This window comes from Oculina patagonica, chromosome 12, assembly GCF_052425735.1.
Source record: "Oculina patagonica isolate OP01 chromosome 12, crgOcupat, whole genome shotgun sequence".
In the NCBI taxonomy this organism is placed as follows: Eukaryota; Metazoa; Cnidaria; class Anthozoa; order Scleractinia; family Oculinidae; genus Oculina; species Oculina patagonica.
Window position 1 is genome coordinate 19073520 of NC_135769.1, and position 23462 is coordinate 19096981.

Consider the following 23462-nt stretch of genomic DNA (forward strand, 5'->3'; position numbering starts at 1 on the left):
TACAGAGACCTTGATTATTCCAAATATCACATAAACCGAATCTAATAATTGTTTTATTATACATTGTTTTTCTGGAAAACGAAGTAATGACAAACGATTTCAACCTGTTCAACTTGTGCTAATTCCGGCTGGTCGTCCTACTAAATCGTGGAATAGTTCCTTCACAATTTTTGTTAGTCATTTTGTGTTTTCCGAAACTTTATTGTCAGCAATTTTTGAACTTTGGTCAAACTATTTCTTGTTTGAAGAAGTGAATTGACGAACTATGAATTTCCTTCGCCGCCAGATGCCTGACACATTGCTCTTGGAAATCAACCTACAGATTAGTGAATAATCTGCTAGCAGATTAGGTTGCGCGGATTCCCAGAATTAGCTGTAGGCTCTTAGCCAATATAATAATATTTATTAAGTGTTGTAGTGACAACATCTATAATATGCAAAAAAAATTACTAGAATGCCTTACAAAGCATTCCTGATCATGAGGTTCTGGAAATTCAGCTATTCCCAGAGAGCATGCTGCTAGACCCTCCTACCCTGTTATGTACCTTGCAGCATCAACTCAAACTCACCAACTACCTGGTTGCAACTACAGTTGCCCCTCACTTACAACTACATCCATGATAAAAATTTAAGGCAGTATCACCTATTTTGTTATCTAGTTTGTGATGAACTTGTGATGAATGAGACTATCTATGAAATCACATGAGTCCCCCCGGTTTACCCCATAAAAAATGAACAATCCCTCACATACTCTCAGGTTCCTAAAGATTTGTGGAGAATAAGCCCGATAATAAGATGACATTTTTATTTACGGATTTACAAAAATTATGGAAATCTGGGCGGGAGGTGGGCTTATTGCTAAGGAAATCCGGGTGGCAGTAATGGTAAGTGAGGAGGTTGGGGAGGGCGGGGGGAGCTGCTTTGTTTAAAACAAAATTGCCATCCGCCGGCGTGGTAGGTGAGATAGAAAATAGAGTATGCCGGGTTCACTTTCCTTTACCAGCCCAGCAGCCGTAATCGGGGAGGAAAGTGGAGAAAAGTTGGATAAAAAGGGTAATAAATGTATGAACTTCAGCCGCGGGCAAGGGCTTACACACGAAGCTCGAATTCTGATAAAACCTTCCTCGTATCACTGCTAACTACCGATTATCTGCACATCTACGCCTGATAAACATTAAACTAATAATGCAGAATGACTTGATATATATTTTAGAAGAAACTACCGCTATCGTATTGTTTTTTAATATTGCAAGCTTGTGTTGGTTAACGCGGATAAGCCGACAAGTAAACCGCCATCAACAATCAGTGAACATCTCGTAATTAGATAGTGAATGTTAAGCACCGTTTCATTAACGAGGACGATTATTGTTTATCAAACATCTGCAACTTGGGCCATTTCTCTCAAGGCACTTCCTTCCCTATTCACTAGTGAATCAAATCTGTCAAATTCATCAACCTCCCCATTTTTTAAAACCAAAACCATGTCACAGTCTTTAATGGTGTTCAAACGATGAGCTATAGTGATAACTGTGGAGTCCCTCAGTTTCTCGCGCACTACGTTCCAGATTGTTTGTTCTGTGTCTGGATCCACGTGTGCAGTGGGCTCATCCAAGATGATAATCTTGCTTTGCTGCAACAGCACACGAGCCAAACAAATTAACTGCCGTTCTCCTACACTGACATTTGCACCATGTTCCAACAACTCGTGATCCAGCTTTCCGTCTAGACTTTCTACAAACTCTTTAAGTTGCACATCCTTTAAAGCTCGCCACAAATCTGCATCTTGAAACTGCTCTACAAGATCGAGATTTTTTCTCAGCGATCCACTGAACAGGACAGGGCTTTGGCCAAGAACAGATATACATCGTCGAGCTTCTTGGAGGTTGATCTGTTTGATTGGAATATCATCGACCATTATCTCTCCATCAGCATCTGGCATGCGCATCAGAGCTGCCACGAAAGATGACTTGCCTGCACCCGTGCGGCCTGCAACACCAATCTTTGCTCCTCCTTTGATGTTGAGATTGATTTTCTTCAGTGCTTGAGGTCCCCCTGGATAGTATGTCAGTGATACATCTTGGAATGTGATATTTCCTTCTTGTGGCCAGTTTTCCGGAGGAAGTCGTTCCACTTTGTGTCCTGGCTCAGAATCAAGCTTGGTGTATGTCATAACTCGTTCAACTGACGTCATGAAATTCTCAACATCTGAAGTTTTTCTGACAGTGTATTGAGTAAATTCGGAAGTCTGGATGACATAAACAAGTGCAAGTCCGGCAAAAGCTGATTAAAACAGAGGACAAAAATAAAAAACATCAATTAACGGAAAGTTGCCCTATGGTGCAGCTGGGTATATTTGTTTCAAAGAAATGACAAGTAAAAATAACCTACCGTATCAAACAACTTCCGTAAAATTATTTGTTTCTTCAACATTATTATTTCACTTATATTAAAAATAAGGTTAAAAGCTGTTAAAAAATGACACTAAACGTTAAAATGTCGTTATGGAATGATTTGCCTTACAAATACACCTACCGGCATCTTGAGACACCAACACCGCCGCTAGAGACACTGCACCAATTAATAGGGAAGCCAAAACATCCAGGCGAACACCGAGCCATCTCCCACTGGCCATCACCATAATATACGACTGATTATGAACATCTTGATGTCTACCGGAATGAAACCAAAGTATATAAATAAATTTAGCCCTATCCCCTAAATACTTTACTTTACCTTCAGCCACGTCAGCCGATAATAAAAGCAATGAAACATCTTTTGAGCAATAAAACATCTGCCTCATATGTAACTTTTGTTATGGCGTTTGGAAGTATTTAATGAGCTGGCGGTTTTTCCGGGATGTGCTAAGCTTTTTTCACATACTCGCAGTTCGATTCAAGTTGACAAAGGTGATGTGGTATTAATGTTTGAAAATACATGAAGCCGTATTCGCGTTTCTTACACAAGTCATGCACTTTCATGGAAGAAGGTGTTAGAAAGAGTTGCCAGTGCCAGTTAAATTTTTATTTTAGTATTGGTATCTCTTAGGGGTGAAAAATGAGTTTGGTGCACGCCCATAAAACGAGATTCTGGTCATTTAAGTGTTCACTTTTCTAATGAGCAACACCGTCATTTTGATAGGGGGGTTCCCTACCTGAGCATGGATCGTGTTTCGCTCTTCGTTGCGGGACGCGAATGAGAGGCGGCTGTATTCGCAGGCTAGTGCCCTTCAGGAAAACTTCCTGGTGGAAAGGATTGCCATTCGATAACACAACAGAGCTGGCCCTACGCATGGGACTGTGTTAGCCATACCCCGTTAGGTAGCACAATATCCCTTTTGTAACAACACAATATTTGCATTAAAAAGATAAACTAACATACCTGTAAAATAGATCAACGAAATCCCTTTGTCTGCCTCTTGTCCGAATCGTGTCCAGCCCATGCAGGGTCTCCGAAATGTGTGAGAAGACGGGACTACGGCATATGGACTCTAACCTTTTCAATTCTCTGGAGGTCTTCAAGTAATACCTGGAGATGTACATGACTACCACAATCAACGGAACAAAAAGAAACAGAAGCCAAGGATTTGTAACAGTTGGTAAGATTATTGATGTAAACGCCACCAAGACATACTGGATTGAACGTAGAAAAGTCTTGGGCAACAGCTCGTCCAGGCAACCTACATCTTTGGAAAGTCGATTGAGAATTCTTCCCACAGGATTTGAATCAAAAAACAAAACCGGTGCTTGTAAAATAGCCACAACCATTTTGTCATGAAGACGCTCAGAACATCTCAGAGAAACCAAAAAGAATCCGAATGCTCGAATGATGGCAAAGGTGAGGGACGCTGCGACTAAGCAACCATAGATAGTTAGGTTTGCCTTGTCTTTCTGATCTTCTGGAAGTTTCTTTGTTAGGAACGAAAGCCACACGGCAGGAGCAACTATCATTGCTGAGAAAAAAGAGGCGAAATCAAGGACGGACCATCAAAAAGAGATTTATCTCCTAGCATGAATATTTTTTTATTTTGCTACCTCGCGTTTCTCATTTCTCATCCTACAAAAGGGGGAACAAATGATAGTTTTGACAAATCTTCGACACATTTCTCGAATGCTTCAACGATTCGTTGAAGCATTCGAGGAATGTCCGAAATATTTCATCCAATCAAAAAACCAGCGAGAGCGCTCACGAGTACTCATCGATACTCAGAAAGCAATCGCCCGTATAAGTACGTCATGTTGCTTATAACCGCAGACTCAGTCACTTCTCTGAGAAGTGTTGTCGCCATCAACTGGCAATTGTTCCCCCGACTGTAGTACACCAGTGTCAGTTTTTCATACATTTGCCTGAAATATCCGCCTCTTATTCTACTGTACGGTTTAGAAGTTTGGGGTATCTGCAATAAAGATGATTTCAACACTTACAGGAGAAAGACGATATCATAAAGACACCTATTTTTGCAAACAATTTCTAGGAGTAAATAAGCAATTTGCAAATGTTGCTACCAGAAATGAACTTGGAAGACTATCTATAAAATTGGCCGTAAAATTGCCCAAAAAAATGTTTGGATTCATCTTCAGAGCTTGCCAGAGAAATTATATCGTTAAGCAATGTCGTACAGCTCTCTCTGATACCGACTCATCCACAGTCGTCTTTTGAATGAAAACGGAGGGAATCACAGGCGAGACCGAGAGACGACTGGGACGAGTCAGGGTCTGATACATAAAGTAGTTAATCCATTATGCAGCAAGTACAATTCGAGCTCTATCACACCAAACAAAAAGAAAGCAAAACTCTTAACTTCTTACATAAAGGCAGAACATTAACCAAGAGTTAACAGCCCATCGGTTAAAATTAATTGGTACAAGCAGAAATTCAACCAAAAATCTGGTTTCCTGAATGTAATACACGATTCTCGTCACAGAACTGCTTAAATAAATTTCGACTTGCGAATCGTTAACTACGTATTGAAACAAGTAAATCAATAATTATTATTACAAAAATAATAAAAATAATTACAATAATGATAATAATACCCGTGAAATAAAACAATTAGCTGATCAATGACCAGCTAATAAAATATTTGGTAAAGAATGGACTGAACTGGTCAGGGCTAAATTTCGCGAACGATTTGTACATATAAACAGACGTATTGCAACATCCGCTTCATACAACTAAATCGAATTCGACTGGTTACAATACATTATCTTACCTTGAGTTATGAAACACCAAACAATTACTGCAAAGATCACTGACGAATGTATTCCACTTCTGAAGTATTCCCAGTAAAGCTTGGATGACACCACTCCGATTGTACGATCTTCTTGCGATATTTCCAGACCCTTTGCTTCGTTGGCTGGTGGCACCATTTGTTCAAAACTATCACCAACTTCACTTTTCTTTTCATTCTCGTGAATGAAGTTCTTAGTAACCTTGCTGTCGTTTTTAGCTGTCTTATACAACGGGTCAACAGTTGTATTTAGAATCCTTTTTCCTTGTAGCTCAGTGAAACTTCCCTTTGCCAACACTCGCCCTTTGTACAACACAATAACTTCATCAGCTTCTTTCATGTGCTGTTCTTGATGTGATGTTAACACTCGTATTTTATCACCCAGTAGGTCCTTGATGCATTTTTCAAAGATATGTTGGGCAACTTTTAAGTCTACAGCACTCAGAGGGTCGTCCAACAAATAAAGGTCTGCATCAGCGTAAACTGCGCGTGCTAAACTTACTCTTGCCTGCTGACCTCCACTCAGAACTTCACCACGTTCTCCAACAACTGTTTGGTCACAGTTAGGAAACCGCTTTATGTCTTCTGTCAGGGCGCATGCTCCGATTATTCTTGCGTACTTTGGTTCATCGTATGGTTGACCAAACAAAATGTTTTCTCTTATGGTTCCAGAAAAGACCCAAGCTGTCTGGGGGACATAAACAAGAGTCCCTTGGCAGGTTATTGTTCCGCTTATGTCTGAGACTTCGCCAGCGATCGCTGAGAGAAGAGTAGATTTCCCACTTCCCACTGGTCCGGTAATGACTGTTAAACTTTGTGACCCTGTTGAAAATTCGATATCCTGCAAAATAAATTCATCTTCACGCTCGATTTGTTTGTACGTCAGATTTGACACGCGCAAACTGCTGGGTTTGTTCTGATATTTTACGTGATCAGCATTGAAAACTTCTTGTATTATCTCCTGTTGAACTAAACCATTCGCAACTTTGGTTGAGCTGCTCTCTTCTGTGGACTGATCTCGTGAGTTGACAGGCAAGTTTTCTAAAAGAAGAAAATCTTCTATTCTTCGCAGCGAGGCATAGGCATCGTATGTTTGTAACAAAGCATTGGAGATGACTGCGCATGTTCCGAATCCTATGACTTCGATGAAACCGAGCAGCATAAAAACATTAACAGGTGTGATAGTTTGACCAGTCAGCACAAGGGTAATGACAGATACCAGGGTCGCCAGTGGTGTTGAGGTGAGCATCAAGGCAGCAAGACCTGACTGAATGGCACTCTTTTTACGGATGATACTAATTTCATGTCTGAAAACAATGAAGAAATTACGAGGGATATTTTCCTAAACGACGGTATAAGTAATACGAGTTTAGTGTTATTTATCACAAGATTTTATCGAATTTTTGTTACATGCCCGTCTTGCCTTACGAACACATGTTAAATATCACTTTAGTTTAGTGTTTTACTTTAGAAACTATTGATTATAGGTAAGTCTGAGACACCTACTAGTCAGGTAATGATTTATGACGTTTACTACTGATGGTTCTGTAACAATTAAACTTGGAGTCCGATTTGTCCATGAGCGAAGCAGTCCAATTGTTTAGCAATGTCTAGTAAATATTACAAAAGCCGGATAGTAGTTAAAAAGCTAAGTTTCAAGGGTTTGTGCCAAAAACCATGATGTTAGTGCAACGCGTCACACTATGTGAGAAAAGTGAACGATGAAGTAAGCAATCAAATTCACGAGTTTGCAAAAGAAGACGATAAATCATTAGATTACGTTTACGGCTGTAGTGTATGAAATTACTTGCAGAAACAGACTTTTCCTACCTTCGTATATGTTTGATTTTTTCTCGGTATTCATCTTCCCACGCATGCGTCTTGATAGCGCGTATCCCAGAAACCACTTGGTTCATCAAGGAGATGCGCTGGTCGGACACCGCGGCTGTACGCAGGCGCAGTGCAGCACTAAGATAGGACAACCCGGCGAAATATGGGACAAGAAGACACATAAACAGTACTCCCATAAGAGCCTGCCAGCCAATCAAATACGGAAGTAAAACCGCTATCGCCACGAGTTCGAGGAACGAAAAAGTCACAAGGCACATCTTCTGGACGGTGTCTTCCTCCAACCTTTGAACATCGTTTGATATGAGGTCAATTACGTGACCTGTTGTAAATCTCAACAATGCATGCTTGCTGAGAAGTAACGTCTGCAAAGCAAGAAATTTAAATTTCATTTTCTGTCACAAAGTTACTTGTCTTGTAACCTTTGTGTGAGCAATAAATAATTAAAAAAAGGCTTAAGTAGGGCTAAATTAATAGCTGCAGTGTTTTTAAAAATATTGACACAAATGGAAAAAAATAATCGGATTCCTTGATCATGAACGTACGTTGTTTAAACGTTATGGAACTGAAGCTGTGTTCTATTAAAAAGTAGTCGACCCTATCTGAGGCAATTTTGATTTATTTGGATGAAGTATCAAAATAAAGCATTCGGTATCTTTTTTTGTCAACAGACAAGTGTAACCGTGAAACGTCAATGTTTTATTTTTATTTTTGATTATTTTACTGTCGACGTCAAGGGAGAACATTAAACGTAAAGTCAACAATGGATGAAAGCGAACACGATGCTATCAATTGGAAAGCCACCTCCTGGTAGCTATGTCACGAGGAAACAGGATCTATAATACAGTATTTGTCTGGTTATCTTGTAGTCTATTGGTACTTACCTTCATGTAAACTAAACCTTTTAGGGCGCAGCTAATTCTGATACCCAACAGCTCACATCTGTAGTCATGGTGATGAACGCTATTGTATCCGATCAAAGTAGTAACACACAAAGCCAATGCACAACCGTACGGATAATAATTTTGTCCTGGCTCAGCTGATATCAATGTGGAAACAAGATATCCAAGAAACAATGGTTGAAGAACGCGAGTAAGGGAATACAAAAAATTAGTGAATATAATTATCGTGACGTCCTTAACATGGATCATCTTTATGACGCTTTTCCAAAGTTTAGGCCTTTTTCCATTCTTTCTGCTCTCCGTCTTTTCCTTGTTCCAGTTTGCTTGAAGCTGCTCAGTTAAAACAGAAGCAGAGTTTTCTTCTGAAAGCGGTAAAAAATCATTTTGATCTAAAGGTCGTTTACTGCCTATCTTGAAGACACTGTTCATCCATTGGAAGAAAAGAAGAGACACAAAGCCGACTTCTTCTCTGTCCTCACTGGTAGGGATCTTCTTGTATCCATTTCTTGCCATGACAGTAGATCTTAAAACCAACAAAAAAACAAACAAATACAGATCATACACGGTTTAATGACGTTAATTCCAGGAAATGTTATGAGTGGAAATCTCCTTTACACTACATTGGGTCCCACCCACATTTCTGCTGACTTTGATCGACTGTAAAGGCACGTCAATTGTTATGTTAGCTGCTGTAAAATATATTTTCTATATAGTATAATGATTTTTTTTAACCATTTTAACAACGTTTTCATTCCTTCCTTCCTTCCTTCCTTCCTTCCTTCCCCTTCCTTCCTGCCTTCCTTCCCTCCGTTGTTCACTCCCTCCCTCCCTCCTTGCTTTTTCCTTTTTTCCTTTTTCCTTTTTCTATAGAGTATTATGATTTTTTTAGCCATTTTTAACAACGTTTTTCATTCAATTCTTCCTTCCTTCCTTCTTCCTTCCTTCCCTCTCTCCTTCCTTCCTTCCTTCCTTCCTTCATACATACTGTAAAGTTGATGTCGTTAATGTACTAAACGGAACGTGTCTCGCTACTTTTGGATAAACAGCCTATTTTTTGTCGTTACTTTAATTTCGGAAGTCGTCGCTTTCGTAAGAACGTTACTTTCGTGAAGCTAGAATTTATACCGTATATAGAATATCCAGCTAAAGTAAACATGTAATCCTAACTATCAGAAAGGAGTATCAGCAGTCCTTTGATTATTGCTGCATTTAAGTCAAGAATGTTATTACAACTGATTTGCATTTGACTCTAGTTATAGCGGTTTTATAAGCAACAGAGTCGCAAAACGTGGCAGCAATTATCTGAATTGTATTCAGAAAGCAGCCGAATTTAAACCTTTTGCGTAAACAAAACAGATGCGTTCCAATAGCAACTTTCACTATAAACAGCTTCGTCGCGCAACACTGCTTGCAGGTCTTGAGGGATGTTCCGTGAACATGCCAGAATGTCGGTCCCGCTTTGGCATTACCTGCGCGCAGAAGTCTCTTATACGAAGGAAATGGGAGACCAGCTTTGCCATAAAAGCTCTTGGAGCGAGTAGTGATGTACTTGGCCTCGGATTTCACGGCCAAGTATATCGTATTCATCAATTCAGTAGAACTAACTGTGAGTTTGAATTGCTAATTTTTTTCAGTGTTCGCTATTTAAACATCACAACAACGTGATGGGATTCTCTGGATAATAAAAATGCTCGTCGATACAGTTCATGACTGATAAATGCCTTAATGACTACAATTGAAACAGGGATGATTACGATTTTTTTGAATACCAACACCAAACTAGCAATTCTTACAAGAAGACAATTTCTCTCTGTTATGGTTCAGTTAGGATGCCGGGGGCGATGGAATGGATGTTTTGAACTCTACCAATTCGCTTTTCTTGTTTCAAGGTTTCATCAATACATGAACAAACCTTTTAAAGAAAGATATCATTTTGCAAAAGATTTTAAAACAATTCATGCCCGACCATTGAAAGAAAGCATCAGATGTAAGCAAAACACAGTTAAGATATTCACATTACGCATGATCACCAACCAACCGTAGTGCCGTGTTCCGATAGAATGACCATGCACTCTAAGAGATTTCACTGTGAAGTTTATTGTGCAATTATAAGAAAAATAAAGCTTTCAAATGCACTTTCTGCGACAAACTGTCTGTTTTCACTGTTCGAGTCCCTCACGTTGTGTATGTTATCTGGCAGGGATTTGAGATGTTCTGTTACCCTCGGCAGTGAGGGAGAGTTACTACTACGTTACTACGAATAGTTGTCTTAAGAATCGCCATTCAAGTGTACTGGAGCGATAAACAAGTGATAGATCTCAACTTGAAAAAGTCTGGCAGGCTAATCCTTTCAAGTTTTGTCAGTGTGGACTAGAAAAACACGTAAGATTATTATGGCTCCCTTCCTCCGTCAACAAAAATTTACTTTATATCTCCATCTTGATGTACAAGGACTACAAGGTGCATTTCATGTACGAGAGAACGTGTTCAACACTTTTAGGACTTTTTACCGAAAAAGCATTAAAATCCCCGTGACAGTGTCCCAAAACCTTTTTGATTAAACAAAACTTTTGCGTTTCAATACAAACTTTCATTATAAACAGCTTTGCCACGCAACACTGCTTATACAAGTAGGTCTTGAGGGCTATTCTTTAACACGGCAGAATGTCGGTCCCGCTTTGGCATTACCTGCGCGCAGAAGTCTCTTATAGGAAGGAAATGGGAGACCAGCTTTGCCATAAAGGCTCTTGGAGCGAGTAGTGATGTACGTGCACGAGAAAACAGAAAACCTTGGGGGCCTTAGATTTCACGTCCAAATAATAATATATCGTATTCATCAGAAATAACTGTGAGTTTGAATTGCTAATTTTTTCAGTGTTCGCCATTTAAACATCACGACAACATATTGGGACTCTCTTGATGATAAAATGCTCGTCGATACAATTCATGACTGATAAATACCTCAATGACGACGATTAAAACAGGGATGATTATGATTTTTTTTAATACCAACACCAAACTAGTAATTCTAACACGAAGACAATTCTCTCTGTTATGGTTCAGTGAGGATGCCGTGGGCGATGGAATGAATGTTTTGAACTATACCAATTCGCTTGTCTTGTTTCAAGGTTTCATTGACGATATCATTTTGCGAAAGAGTTTAAAACAATTCACGATTGACATTGAAAGAAAGCATTAGATGTAAGCAAAACGCAGTTAAGATATTCACATTACGCTTGATCACCATCCAACCGTAGTGCCGTGTTCCGGTAGAATGACCTCTTAGAGACCTCAGTGTGAAGTTTATTGTGCAATCATTAGAGAAATAAAACTTTGAAATGCACTCACTGCGACAAACTCACTGCTTTGGAGTGTTCACAACGACGCTTACTTTTCGAGTTCCTCACGTTATGTATCTTATCTAGCAGGGATTCGAGATGTTCGGTTACTCTCGGTAGTAATGGAGAGTTACTACTGGAAAACCTTTACAAAATATTGCGCTTGCTAAAGTGAACCCGTATACTAACAAACTAATTTAGCATTAGAATAACTTGCTTTACGACAATGGGAGCGGGATATTGTATAGGTCTGTAGGAGATGTCAACGTATAAAGTACACTTGGATGGTACTTCTCGTGTCTAAGTTTGTAAATTGGCCATGGGTCAGGGTGATGGGTGGCTGAGCTCAGCGTTTTACAAAAGAAGCCTCCGATGCTGTTCCGAAAGTGCCCCGGCTTCTAAAATGGAATTCTCTTCGGAGCTCAAAGCTGTCTACTTAATGGGTGGGATTATTTGCCTCCTTTTTTCTGTCAAGTTGAAACCCCGGCCTTCAAGCTTTTATTTTGTGCACGAAAGCGGTGTCTCAATTGTTCCGTCGATATTGAATATTGTTTGTAATGGAGTCGGTTTTACGTATATATCGATCTTCATGATTTACCAAGAAATTAAAAGTTACCTTATAACAAAATGGTCAGTTTTCCAGGCTTTATCTGATTTTGGCAAATATCATCCGTAGAGCTTGCATGACCACAGTTCAAAGAGAGAGCTTCAAGGCATTTAGCGCCGTGAATATAAACAAGGTTGTAGGCAAATAATCCATAAAGGAATTGGATGAGCGCCCTTCCAATTGTTTTCCGAACAAAGCCTGGTTCAGGAGACAAATTGACAAGTTCACGGTCATGGTTTTGGTCAATGACAAGTACGATCAAGTTTGCTTGCGCGTGTTACAGAATCGACTGTATGAGGATCTCAACAGACCATTCAGTTCGCGCTTCTCTGCCGCCAGGTTTATTTTAAGACCAGAAGCATGGTGCGAGACACAACGTTTGTGAATTTCCGTGAAACATTTACAGACTGCAAATCCGCTTGAGATACCTTTATTGACAAACGGTTTTGCTGACACTAGTTTTGGAGATGCAGATTACTGTTAGGTAAGACTGAGTAAGGAGAACATTCAAGCAGTGTATTTCGGGAGACCCGCCCATCCATTCTCACCCATCCTCTCAGAGACACAAAGCTGACTATTTCCTTATTTTCACTGGTAGAGATCTTCTTGTATCTATTTCTTGCCATGACAACTAACAAAGTTCAACAAATACAGGTCATACACGAGTTGACCACATTTTTGAACCTTAAATTCCAGGAAATGCACTGAGTGAAAGTCTACTTTACTCATACTGACACAATTGATCAAGACATTAACACGCAGTCAAAAGAGAACGACAGCTTCAGTTTTGATTGAACTTTGCAGTCAAGCCTTTTATAAATGAAATCGGCATTTGACGAAACATCTGCACTAATATTATTGACTGTAAAGGCAGGTCGATGTTTGAACCAACTTCTGCAAAGTATGTGTGCCTAAACCGGTGTATTTACAAATAAGAGAAAGTATTCAAAGACGAAGGTTTTCGATGGTTAATTGATTAGCAATGGCGGATCCAGACCCTCAGGTAAGTGGGGGGCCGATCATCCAGACCCTGAAATAAAAGGAGGGGGCGCTCTAGAAAATATTTTTTCTCGGCCCTTCGGACCTTAGTTTGGCCTAAGAAAAAGGTGGGGGCCCGCCACCTCAAACCCTCCCCCCCCCCCTCCCCTAGATCCGCCACTGATTAGTGTTTTTTTCACAAAACTTGGGCGGCTTCTCCGCTGGAGTTTTAGTCAAGTTTGTTGACAAGCCGTTATTTGCGTTATTAAACGTTTACTGAAACAGTAGCTTACTATTTGGCCGGTCTTCTTGGTTTGAATTTCTTGGTAACCGACTTATGTATGGCGACCTTGCTGCTAACACTTTCTTAGGTTTATGCAAAGGGCTGGCCAAGGGACCGTGCAGGGGCCGGGGCTCGGGGATGGAGGCTGGGGTCTGAGCCCCCTCCCCCTGTCCATTTCGAATGGCGAAAAGCGTATTAATTAGTTAATCAGGCGTCTATGCCCCGATGAACGTCGTCGTTAAAGTTGACAAAAACATCGATTGAGTTTGGCAAATTGAATATTTTTATTTGATAAAAATTGTCTTACCGAATAATAACGACGAATAATGCGATAAAAACGAAGAATAAGACATTTTAGAATTAGGGCACTCTACTGGACCGATATCTGTAGACCGATATCTTTACTCAGCATGCTAAGTAAGATCATTATCGAGAGTGAAATAAATGATGCCATTGTCGCCCACGCGTTTACTCGCAGTAACTTAATTAGCGATCACCACTGGCCTTATCAGGAACTCTTACTAGTTCACCTTGAACTGAATCATTGAGGAAGACTTTGGACTCCGGCCTCATGGTCGCCGTCGTTTTCGTGGACTTAAAAAACATTTCGACAGCGTTTCCCACACAATTTTAGAACGAAAGCTCAGGCATAACTTCGGTATTGAAGGTCCCACTACTAGCCTGGCTTAAAAGTTACCTGAAAAACAGAAGGCGGTTTACATATGTCGACGGTACAGAATCAACCAGACCCAACCAGCTTACCCTAAGTAATGCATACCGCAAGGATCAGTACTCGGCCTAACCTTATTCGCACTCTGTACTAGCAAACTACCAGCAGCGATAACATTAGCCATCACGTTCATGTATGCAGACGACACCACCGTTTACTGCAAGGGCGAGTCTGTAGACCAGGTCTCCTTAGCTATCAACAGTGTCCTAAATAAGCTTTTCAGGTGGTGCCATTGAGAATCATCTTACACCCCACCCACAGAAATGCGAAGTCATGCTCCATTCCAGAAAACCTGCAATTGGCCCCTTGCCGCTTGTGAAGCTAAGCGGTGAACCCATCAACTGGGTTAGTTGGAGCAGACTTTTAGGGATAACAAATGACTCAAGGCTTGGCTGGGCTCAACGCATTCCCGACGTCAAGAAAAGCTTTGTTAATGAACTGAATCTCCTCAAAGCTTCAAGATTTCATTTCTACCGAAGGACTTGCTGACAGCCTTATTGCGGGCGAGCAAAAGCGAGCCCGCAGACTATTGTTGGAGTCAGCGGCACTTTCTTAGCCGACTTGAAGCAAAATGTGGGCACATTTTTGTCATTCCTTTGTTCCTCCAACTGGAATGAATGGTATGTGGGCAAACGGCGGAGCAAAGGCCCTAGTGTTGCGTTCAAGGTCCGTGGCCATTGTTCACGTGAATTCCATGTTGATAGCACAGGAATATTGAGGAATGTAATTTTCCGAAGCACGTACATGTCACGTTCGGCGTTTACTTGTACAAGCAACGGGATGCTAAACTGCAAATTTTCGGTAAAATACAGCTGTGAAATGGAAATCATCGAGTACAGAGTGCTAAAACCTTGCTGATGAAGGATTCATCTTCCTTCCACGGCCGCGAGGACATGGTGTTATAGCACTTCCAAAATGCGTTTTGAATGCACATCACAGACTTGAACACAGACTTAATGCGGCTTCTAAAGACTTCTGAGAACAAAATGGTAATGTTTGGATGGAATTTTCAGAAGGATCGATAACGCCGTTGAGTGAATAATTGACTGCAGAAGCCGTTGGCTGAAATCAAAACTTTCGCTTTAGCGTGAACAAGTGAAAAATTAATTCTTGTTTGCCGAATTGCACGGCTTTGGAATTTTCGATATTTTGACGCTTTTGAATACATTTCTTGACGTCCTCTTAACCGAAAATTTATATGAAATAGAGTTTATTTTAAGTTTCTTCCATTTTCCAGCCGACCAGATTTGACACACACGTGTTGTTATCTGACACCCATCTTTTATCGTGACTTGCTTCAGTTGTTTATTTAGCCGCTTTGTTTTGAGTTGTGTTTATAGATTTAGAAAGTTACTACAATGCTTCAGAAAATACAAAGGAGTATGTTTATTAACATTAAAAGTAAAGGAAAGCGTTGAAGGCGTTGCTAGTGTTCATTTTGTCCTAGGAATTCTGCAGTATTGTAAGCGATTTTGCGCTGTTTCACGCCACCGTGATTTGTACAATATTTTCAATCTTTTCTCTAATCTTCTCTACACACTTTGTGTAATCCGCACAAAAATCATAGTAAGAGTAATAATATTATCAACAAAAACAACTAATAATAATAATGCATTTCATAATCATATTTTTTATAAGATTTATGCCCCTTATAATAGTAATAATTAAAATTTCTAGGGCGCAAATTCGCATAAGAATACCATCAAATAGATCTTAGAAGGAACTGAATTAAGCAACTGCATAAATCAACAGCAGGAAACTGCAGCCTCGCGCGTCTCCCTCGCTTCTCCCACGCTATCCTCAATCTCGCAACAAACATGGCCGCCCGCACTTCCTAACTATTGGTCACTGCTAGTATTTCAAAGTAGTCCTACCATCCATAACCTACTCCCTCGTGGTTTGGGGAGGTTGTAACTGTCAGGATTCGTTCCTATCACTATTCTTATATGCACGGACATTTTGCTCATTTCTCGTTATTTGAAAATGCATGTAAAATTCCATAATTTCAGATAACGTTTGTTGTTATTGAACAAGAACACAACACAGTGACCCTGGCGATAACTCGAACCCAGAATGGTTAGTTCAGTGCACTAACCATTAAGCCACCGTGCCTTTCTTTTCTAACAGAGTCTTCTTTCCATTCTGACAAAGTCAAGACTCAAGACTTCAAACTCAAGAATTTATTACTATAAAAAATATGTTACAGAAATAACGCTGCCCGCCGATAGCAAAGGCCTAATCGAGGCGAGTAGTGTAAAGTAATTAAGAAAAAAAAGAAAACGTCTATTTTACTATACATGATTACTTTGTGCTAATACACATTAACTTTTTGTTACCAATTTACAAGCTACACGTGTTACAAGTTTCTTTCCTTAGCTTTTGGCTGTAACAACGAGAAAAACAGATTAGTTTTGTCTTCCGAAAGTCGATTCTAATTCAGTCTTCCTTCCTATTTTACGAAAAGACCATGTCGTCCCTTAGCTTTTGGCTGTAACAACGAGAAAAACAGATTAGTTTTGTCTTCCGAAAGTTCGATTCTAATTCAGTCTTCCTTCCTATTTTAGCAACAACCAAAGCAAACGCGAATTAATTTCGATGCTAAGTGAAAACCGCTCTAGGTGCCTCGAACGTAGCTCTACAGTTTGGACAAGAAGTGACATTTTAAAACAAAAGTGAGCATTGGCGTATAGGCTCGATTACCAGTAGAGAAAACCCTGGACTCGAAAGAGCGACGGAAATCGAGCCTGGCATTTATTAATGCGAACACTTACAAATTATTATGGTCCGATGAAAATTTGCTTGGTTGCTTAGTTCCAGTTATTATGACTTACTTACTATAAACTGAAACCTTTAGTTCATCGGTCACTTCTATTGTTTATACAAGTGTCAAGAAAACGGCATTTTGCAAGGCTGACTTAGTGACATCATTAAAACGCCCATGTACAATTTCCCAAAGGTTTGTGCTGACGAGACCATACAGCTATAGGCACTGTAGTTACAGCTGCCACTAGGAAGCGTCTTTTCCACTGTCTTCCCCAAACGGCCATTACTGCCATATTTTGATAGCGAGTCTCGATTGCTAGAGACATGCTGGTGAAAAACCACTCAATCACCAGCTGAACTGAAATGTGAACGACAAAAGACTGAAGTAAATGTATGAGGGAATCATTTTGTAAGTAAATACCTTATTCTCACTTAATTTCGCGAGTACTAATCTCCCACTCTATCAGTGGCACTGTTCGAACTGTTCTCTGTCGCCAAGTTCCTCAAAATCTCGCTCTTGCAGTCGTGGATGAACCTATTAGGGATTTAGACTGTTAAATACGCTATGTTTTGTTATGTGTAGATTGTTTTGTTTGCTGTTTTTACGATGACTTTCATATTAATTATGTTGTTACAGTTTGAGGTCAAAGCTTCATATTGAAGAATAGGTAAAAATCGCGAAATTTAATACACTCCAATTGTACCTTCCTCTCAAAATCGCGAAATTAAGTACTCGCGAAATATGGCTCTTGATTTTTCGCGAAATTAAGTACTCGCGAAATTTAGTGAGAATAAGGTAAATTGATACAAGTATAAGAATCCGTTAACAGACACTATAGCAGTTGATTCAGTCAACATGCTCATGATAGCGATATCAGCCATTAGTCTCTCACGGCGAGGAGTACGAAAACTTCCCCAAGGAGCTGATGTTCTTTTCCAAATCACGTGACAAATGTGATCAATCACAACCATGGTGCTTTGTTCTATGACTTCTGCAGCGCCGTGAATTACTCCAAGAATAGCGATGGATTGCAAAGTGTCAAGTTCCGCCTGCAAAACTCGAAACATGACCGCTAAGCCAAAATACGACGGCGCTAATAAGACGTACGAATATCCCGGATGAGTGATGTTCCATAACCGCTGAACACAAATTCACGAGATTACTTTGATTACGACTCCAATGAGAGGAGCGAAGAGTGCGATAAGCAGTTTACCTTCTTTGTTTTGTTTGTTGTACGCTGGGTAAACAAAAGTCGTGATAAAGAAAGCGGCAGGGACAAAAAGACATATTGGAGTTGTCATTTTACAAATCAGAATTGCTACCTTTACCGGTCGCAGGTTAAAAGACCTTGTGACGACATAGAACTTTAAAGTGATATTAACAATAAAAAAAATATACATTGGAACAGTATATGAAATAGGTAACCTGTAATAAGGTTTTCCTACGGCCTGAAGAATGATACGATAAAGTGCGTCCAAACAGAACACAACGCAAGAAACAAGGATGAGTTTTCCTTTTAGCCCATATAACTGATAAGGGCGAAAAAGTAATAACAGATCTATGAAAGACCAGCAGTAAAACATGGCGCAAGCAATTAAATCCGAAGTTGTTCTCATCCATTGTACTCGAACTGGAATTAATTTCTTTGGAAGATATGCACAGGCTAATAAAGTTTTATAAGACAGATATATGGTCAGCATGTATACTGAACCTATGATGATAGTTGTTAGCAGTGAGATCAAAGCTCCCATGTACATTGATTTACAAACTGTACGGAGAGCGGATGGTCTGAATCGCTTCCAAGCCATTGCTGTATCTCCATCTTCTGTCTCCTGTGTTTCTTCGTTTTCCTCTGGTGAGCACGCGTTTATAAGCCTTACATTAAGACGGCTAGACGGCAGATAATGGAAGCTCGTGATTTCTCTGTTGCTGTATTCTTGATAAATAAGCTCATCAACAGGAAGATAATACCATTCTCGACCTGTGCTTTGTAGAGGATCGTAGCCAAAAGACTCTGCCGTGAATTCAGGTTCTTCTGGGTTATAGTGCTCTGTCACGTCTCTTGTAAAACTGAACACGATTTGACCAAACACCTCTAACAGCGTACTGCTACTCATCTCACTTGGTACACCACTGGAAATGGTTAAAATCCAGCATAGCAGCCCTGTTATGCAGTTTTTTAATTGAATGGCACTTGGCTTAGTGGAAGAAACAACTGAAAGCAACTGAAAGCTCGGTGATGGTCTTCGATATGTCTGAACTTCCTGTGTTGTTTCATTTGATTGTTTTTTCTTTTAGGCAACGTTTTGTTCGATTATTTTTGTACACGGAAGTGCAGATCTACTTTCTAATTTCCGCGAGGTTTGTTAGTAAAAGTGAGGTCCGATTCCGATGTTAAACCACAGGGGTCTCAGGCTCAAAATATATGACCCGCCTGTTATGTCGGCGGCAAAATATTATAAGGATTTGTTTGAAGCTTTGTTGCTACTAGTAATGTCGTACAAAATTGAAAATAAACTGCAATTTCAGTCACATTATGTTTTCTATGCATTGTTTCTTGACTGTTCTATGATTTTAAGTTAGCTCTTACCTAAAATATTACAAGGGTGAACACAAGCTTCGTTCGATACACACGACAGCCGGTCGAAACTAAGCCTGAAATTCGCTATAATCGGTCTCACTCGCTGCAAAACTTTGCATGGGTGTTGTTGAAGACATAGCTTTCCAGGCAACATATAACCATGAATTCCAAACTTTCGGCTTTCTCCAGAACAATGGCTGGTAGAGAGCCAAGGGCACCCAACGAGAAAATTTTATTATTGTAGTCGGAATGTGTCCTTTCTGTGTGATTTAATGACTTATTTTTAAACACTAGGAAAAATATATCTGTTCGGAAACACTAGCTGAACTTTCAAACCTCATAAAAAATTTACGGAACGAAATACTGAATTTATGAGCCGCGGTTGCCTTTTCGAAAATCGTAGCTGGCCTTTTTTCGTACCAAAAACGACATTTTAACTCTCCAAAAACAACAGGCATTACTTTTCCCATCTAACGAATGTTTGAGATAAAGAAAACTCCAGTTTTTCATCACACTTTAAACCAAAAAAATCGTAGGCGATTATAGGTCTTCCGAACAGATATTCACCGAAACGGTCTGTTGGGTGCCCTGGAGAGTGGACACGTTGTAATATATTCTTCCGTCGGAGAGGGCGGCAAGTTAGACTGATGGCCTTGACGTTAATATTTAAAAAAAAAAATGCAGAAAAACTCATGAGAGCTCTTTGTGAGCCTTCTGGATCTCGTTCGCTTAGGTTAAAATACCGTAGCCATCTTTGAAGCTTTCTTCAAGCTTGAAAGTTTAAACGGAACTGGCGATGAGTATATAAATATTATTGCCGGCAGCCGCGGCTCATTAGCTTGCACAGGAAATATCCAGGAAAGACTTAGGAACTGACGACCAAAAACGTCACGAGATAGCGCGACTCCATATCTTTGCCAAAACCGATAAATTTACCATGTATGTTTACATGGTAAAATCGTTCGAATTACCATTATGCGTCCACAAATAAAAAAAGGTTAAATTAGTAATATAAAACTTCAGAGCAATACTCATGTTTTTATTTTAAAAAAGCGATCGTTCGACTGTTTGCCTTTGTTGTGGTTTCATCTCTCCCCGGGGGGACTCTCATCTATTCTTAAAATCAAATCCTGTTATGACTTCCACAGTAAATATAAACAGATCAAGGAAACAGATCATGTTTTTCTGTGCGATGTAAAATCAAGAAATAATGACTCGCAAAGCTATAGAGTTCGCTCTTTCTTTGTTGACGTTTTCCTCTAATTTTGAGGGATTTCAAGTTGAATACATGTAATAATTGCCTTGTAGCATAATTCAAAAGGTTGTCAATTTATTTAGTATGCGCCTAATTTTAACCCGGTTTTAGACACACTATAAAATCACTAAGGATTGAAAATACACTGGAGACATGTACCGGTCTAATCGAAACTTCAGCACCCTCCCTCCAGGGGCATACCCTGAGAATTTGACTCATCAATGTGCCCAGGAAGTGGATGGGGGGATTTCACATCGGTGGTTTTTTAGGGGGGGGGACTATGGGGGATCAGGGGTGAGGGATTTGTGTTTAATTCGCGGTTACGTTTACGGCTTCTGATCGAAATCAAGGTGGAGCTCGAGTAGCAATTGGGCTAAAAGGATAAATCGTGTTCTTTTGTGACATTATTTGTGGCTGCAAAAGAAGGGCCTGCAAAAGGTTTGCTCTGTGTTTTAACGTGAATAAATTGTTAAATTATGATATTTCATCAAATATGAAAACGTGGAAGTCAAAGCGGCTGATCAAGGTTAAATATTTTGCATATAGTCCGTACTCCGAAAAGAAATACACTTCTGTTCTATTGCTCATTTTTCCCATTTATGTCCCGGGGGTAGAGGAATGCGACCATTAGTGGGGCATTTAAACAACATTTTTATCCCGGGGGCCAGATAGGAATTTGAACAACGAAAACTTCAAAAATTCGATTTCAATGGGCAACTATCAGTCCATAGACCCACTACAGAAACACTATATTATTATATCTTTGTTCTACTTCCCTTTTTGAATGGTATCTAACCGAATATCAGTGCATGACAAAAGAACGCTTCTACTTTCTAGTTTCTGTGTATTTTTATATCAGTGCTATTTTTGAACTGGTCAGTTGTTTACAATACCTTGCACAGTTTCTGTAGTGGGATAACCCTCCTATATATAGCTAGTTCGTCACAACTGGCGAGTTTGGCAGCGTTAAAATGAAGAACAAATATTTCTTCAGAGTTTGGTGTTGTCAGAAAGTCCTCCAAACAATGTTGATTCCCCCGATAGCTCTGATTTTGGAATTAGCAAAGGTGGATTGTTTCTTTAAATACACTTGATACTATTTGCAAACTGAAATACTTTTAGCAATTATTGAATGAGGCTGAGTATGATTTCGGCTTCGGCGGATAACACCTCCGAGATCGGCATAATTCTTCTTATCATTCGAAAGCCGAATTCAATAATTGTTTTATTATTATTCAAAATATATATTTCCAGAGCTCTAACTCTAGTTCTCACTTCGGCGTAGAATTTTCGCAAAACCGTGGCCAATTCCTCCGCTGTTGCTGTATTTTGGATGTTTTTCTCCTGAAGATAAGCTTAAAAAATCAGTTGACTTTCCTTCGAAGCTTTTTTTGTGTTTTCGCTATCTTTATTGCGGGCCCAAGAGAGGCCCGCAACCCTAATCTTGACAGTGACCAGCGGATTGCGTTTTACGCGTGCGCGGCACGTTTATAAACCGAATAGAGAAGCGGAAGTTGATAATTTTTGTTCTTCCACTAAGCACGATCGGAATGCGAAAATGTGTCAATCACGACAGTTTGTCGTAACACCGGAAGAAAAATCTGTGCCCAAGAACGAATGCGAAAAATAAGTTAATCTCTCAACAGCTTGTCACATAAGATCTAAACATTCTGTCACATGGAAGGCGTTGTGTTGCTTATTGTCGAGAAATTCGTTATTACACTGACAACATAGCGAGTTTACCGACTGAGAAAAATTCACATCCCGATCAGTTCCCACCGCGTGCTCGATTACAATCTAAACGACAATCAAAAGATAACTTGATCGGTTCGCGGCAATAAGCAAAATTATAAACATGCATTCCCGTTACTCGGAATAATTTGTCTTTTGTCCATTTTATCATTTATTTATCGACACAGATAATTACGGGAAAGCGATGATTCCAACAACGGTTATTGTCGAGAAATTCGTTATAACACTTTCAACATAGCGAGTTTACCGACTGAGAAAAATCACATCTCAATTCACACTGCACCGAAAAAATCCTTGCGTGACGCGTTACTCAGAATAATTGTCTTTTGTCCATCTTATCTTTTGCAGTCATTAATTTATCGGCACTGTGCGTCAAGGCCCGCACTTTTTAACCTGTGGTTACCACTAGTAATATTGACTCCAAGTTTCCACTTTGCACTAAACACATGTTCGCAGTGCGGACTTATTTTTCCAAGCAACCGGGGAAAAGGTCAGAAATATTGGTCACGCTATTCAAAGTCATTTGTATAGTACTTTATTCCTGGTTTATTATGCATGCAAGTCATAAGTGCCATGGAAATGGCTAATTAACCCCATGGCTCTCTAACTCTCTCATTGGTGTAGCGGTGCAATATTAACCATTCCCTTCAACGTACACCACATTTCTAGGTCTTTCGACGGTAAAACACTACGACTACAGTTCAAATGTTGCGCCCCGTCCTCCCTCCCTTAGTGATCTGTGTTCGGTGCATTAACTTCCAGCGGAGCGTTTATTTTGTCTTTGGGCGTAATTACCTTGTTTTTGTATCCTTCCCGTTTGCCGTTGACCGCTTTGTTTCCCAGGACGCCCGAAGAAAAAAATCTCCCGCTCCGCCGGTGACACTCTATGGCGCCTATGGCTTCACCGGAGTGTCGCTCTCCGTATCTTAACCATATAACCGAATGACAGCAAAAATAATATAGTACTATTCGTAACAGGACTCCTTCAGGACTTTCAAAACGTCATTCCATACCCTCGAGTCAATGTCGCAATGAAACACAATGTATCTATTCATCGCACTGCACAAACTGCTGATACTACTGCAGACAAACCAATTCTTCAAAATATTAATTTAAAGTAAATATAAGGTCAGAAAAGAGGCATTTTACATTTTTTTGTATACAACATTTATTGGAACGGTATTTGGAATATAATAA

The 23462-nt window shown here is 39.9% G+C and overlaps 1 protein-coding gene and 1 pseudogene across 1 annotated transcript; both read right to left on the reverse strand.

Moving 5' to 3' along the window:
* Positions 1-834: 834 nt before the first annotated feature.
* On the reverse strand, positions 835-12028 carry LOC144632516 (ATP-binding cassette sub-family C member 4-like). Its single transcript, XM_078491180.1, has 7 exons — positions 11932-12028; positions 7960-8500; positions 7058-7440; positions 5210-6534; positions 3379-3949; positions 2533-2669; positions 835-2280 (listed from the first exon to the last, which is right to left on the reverse strand). Exons 2-7 carry the CDS (start codon positions 8488-8490, stop codon positions 1373-1375), a joined length of 3855 nt encoding a protein of 1284 aa, XP_078347306.1. The 5' UTR covers positions 8491-8500; positions 11932-12028; the 3' UTR covers positions 835-1372.
* A 4812-nt stretch (positions 12029-16840) lies between these two features.
* Positions 16841-19116, reverse strand: LOC144632137 (uncharacterized; annotated as a pseudogene).
* Positions 19117-23462: the final 4346 nt, after the last annotated feature.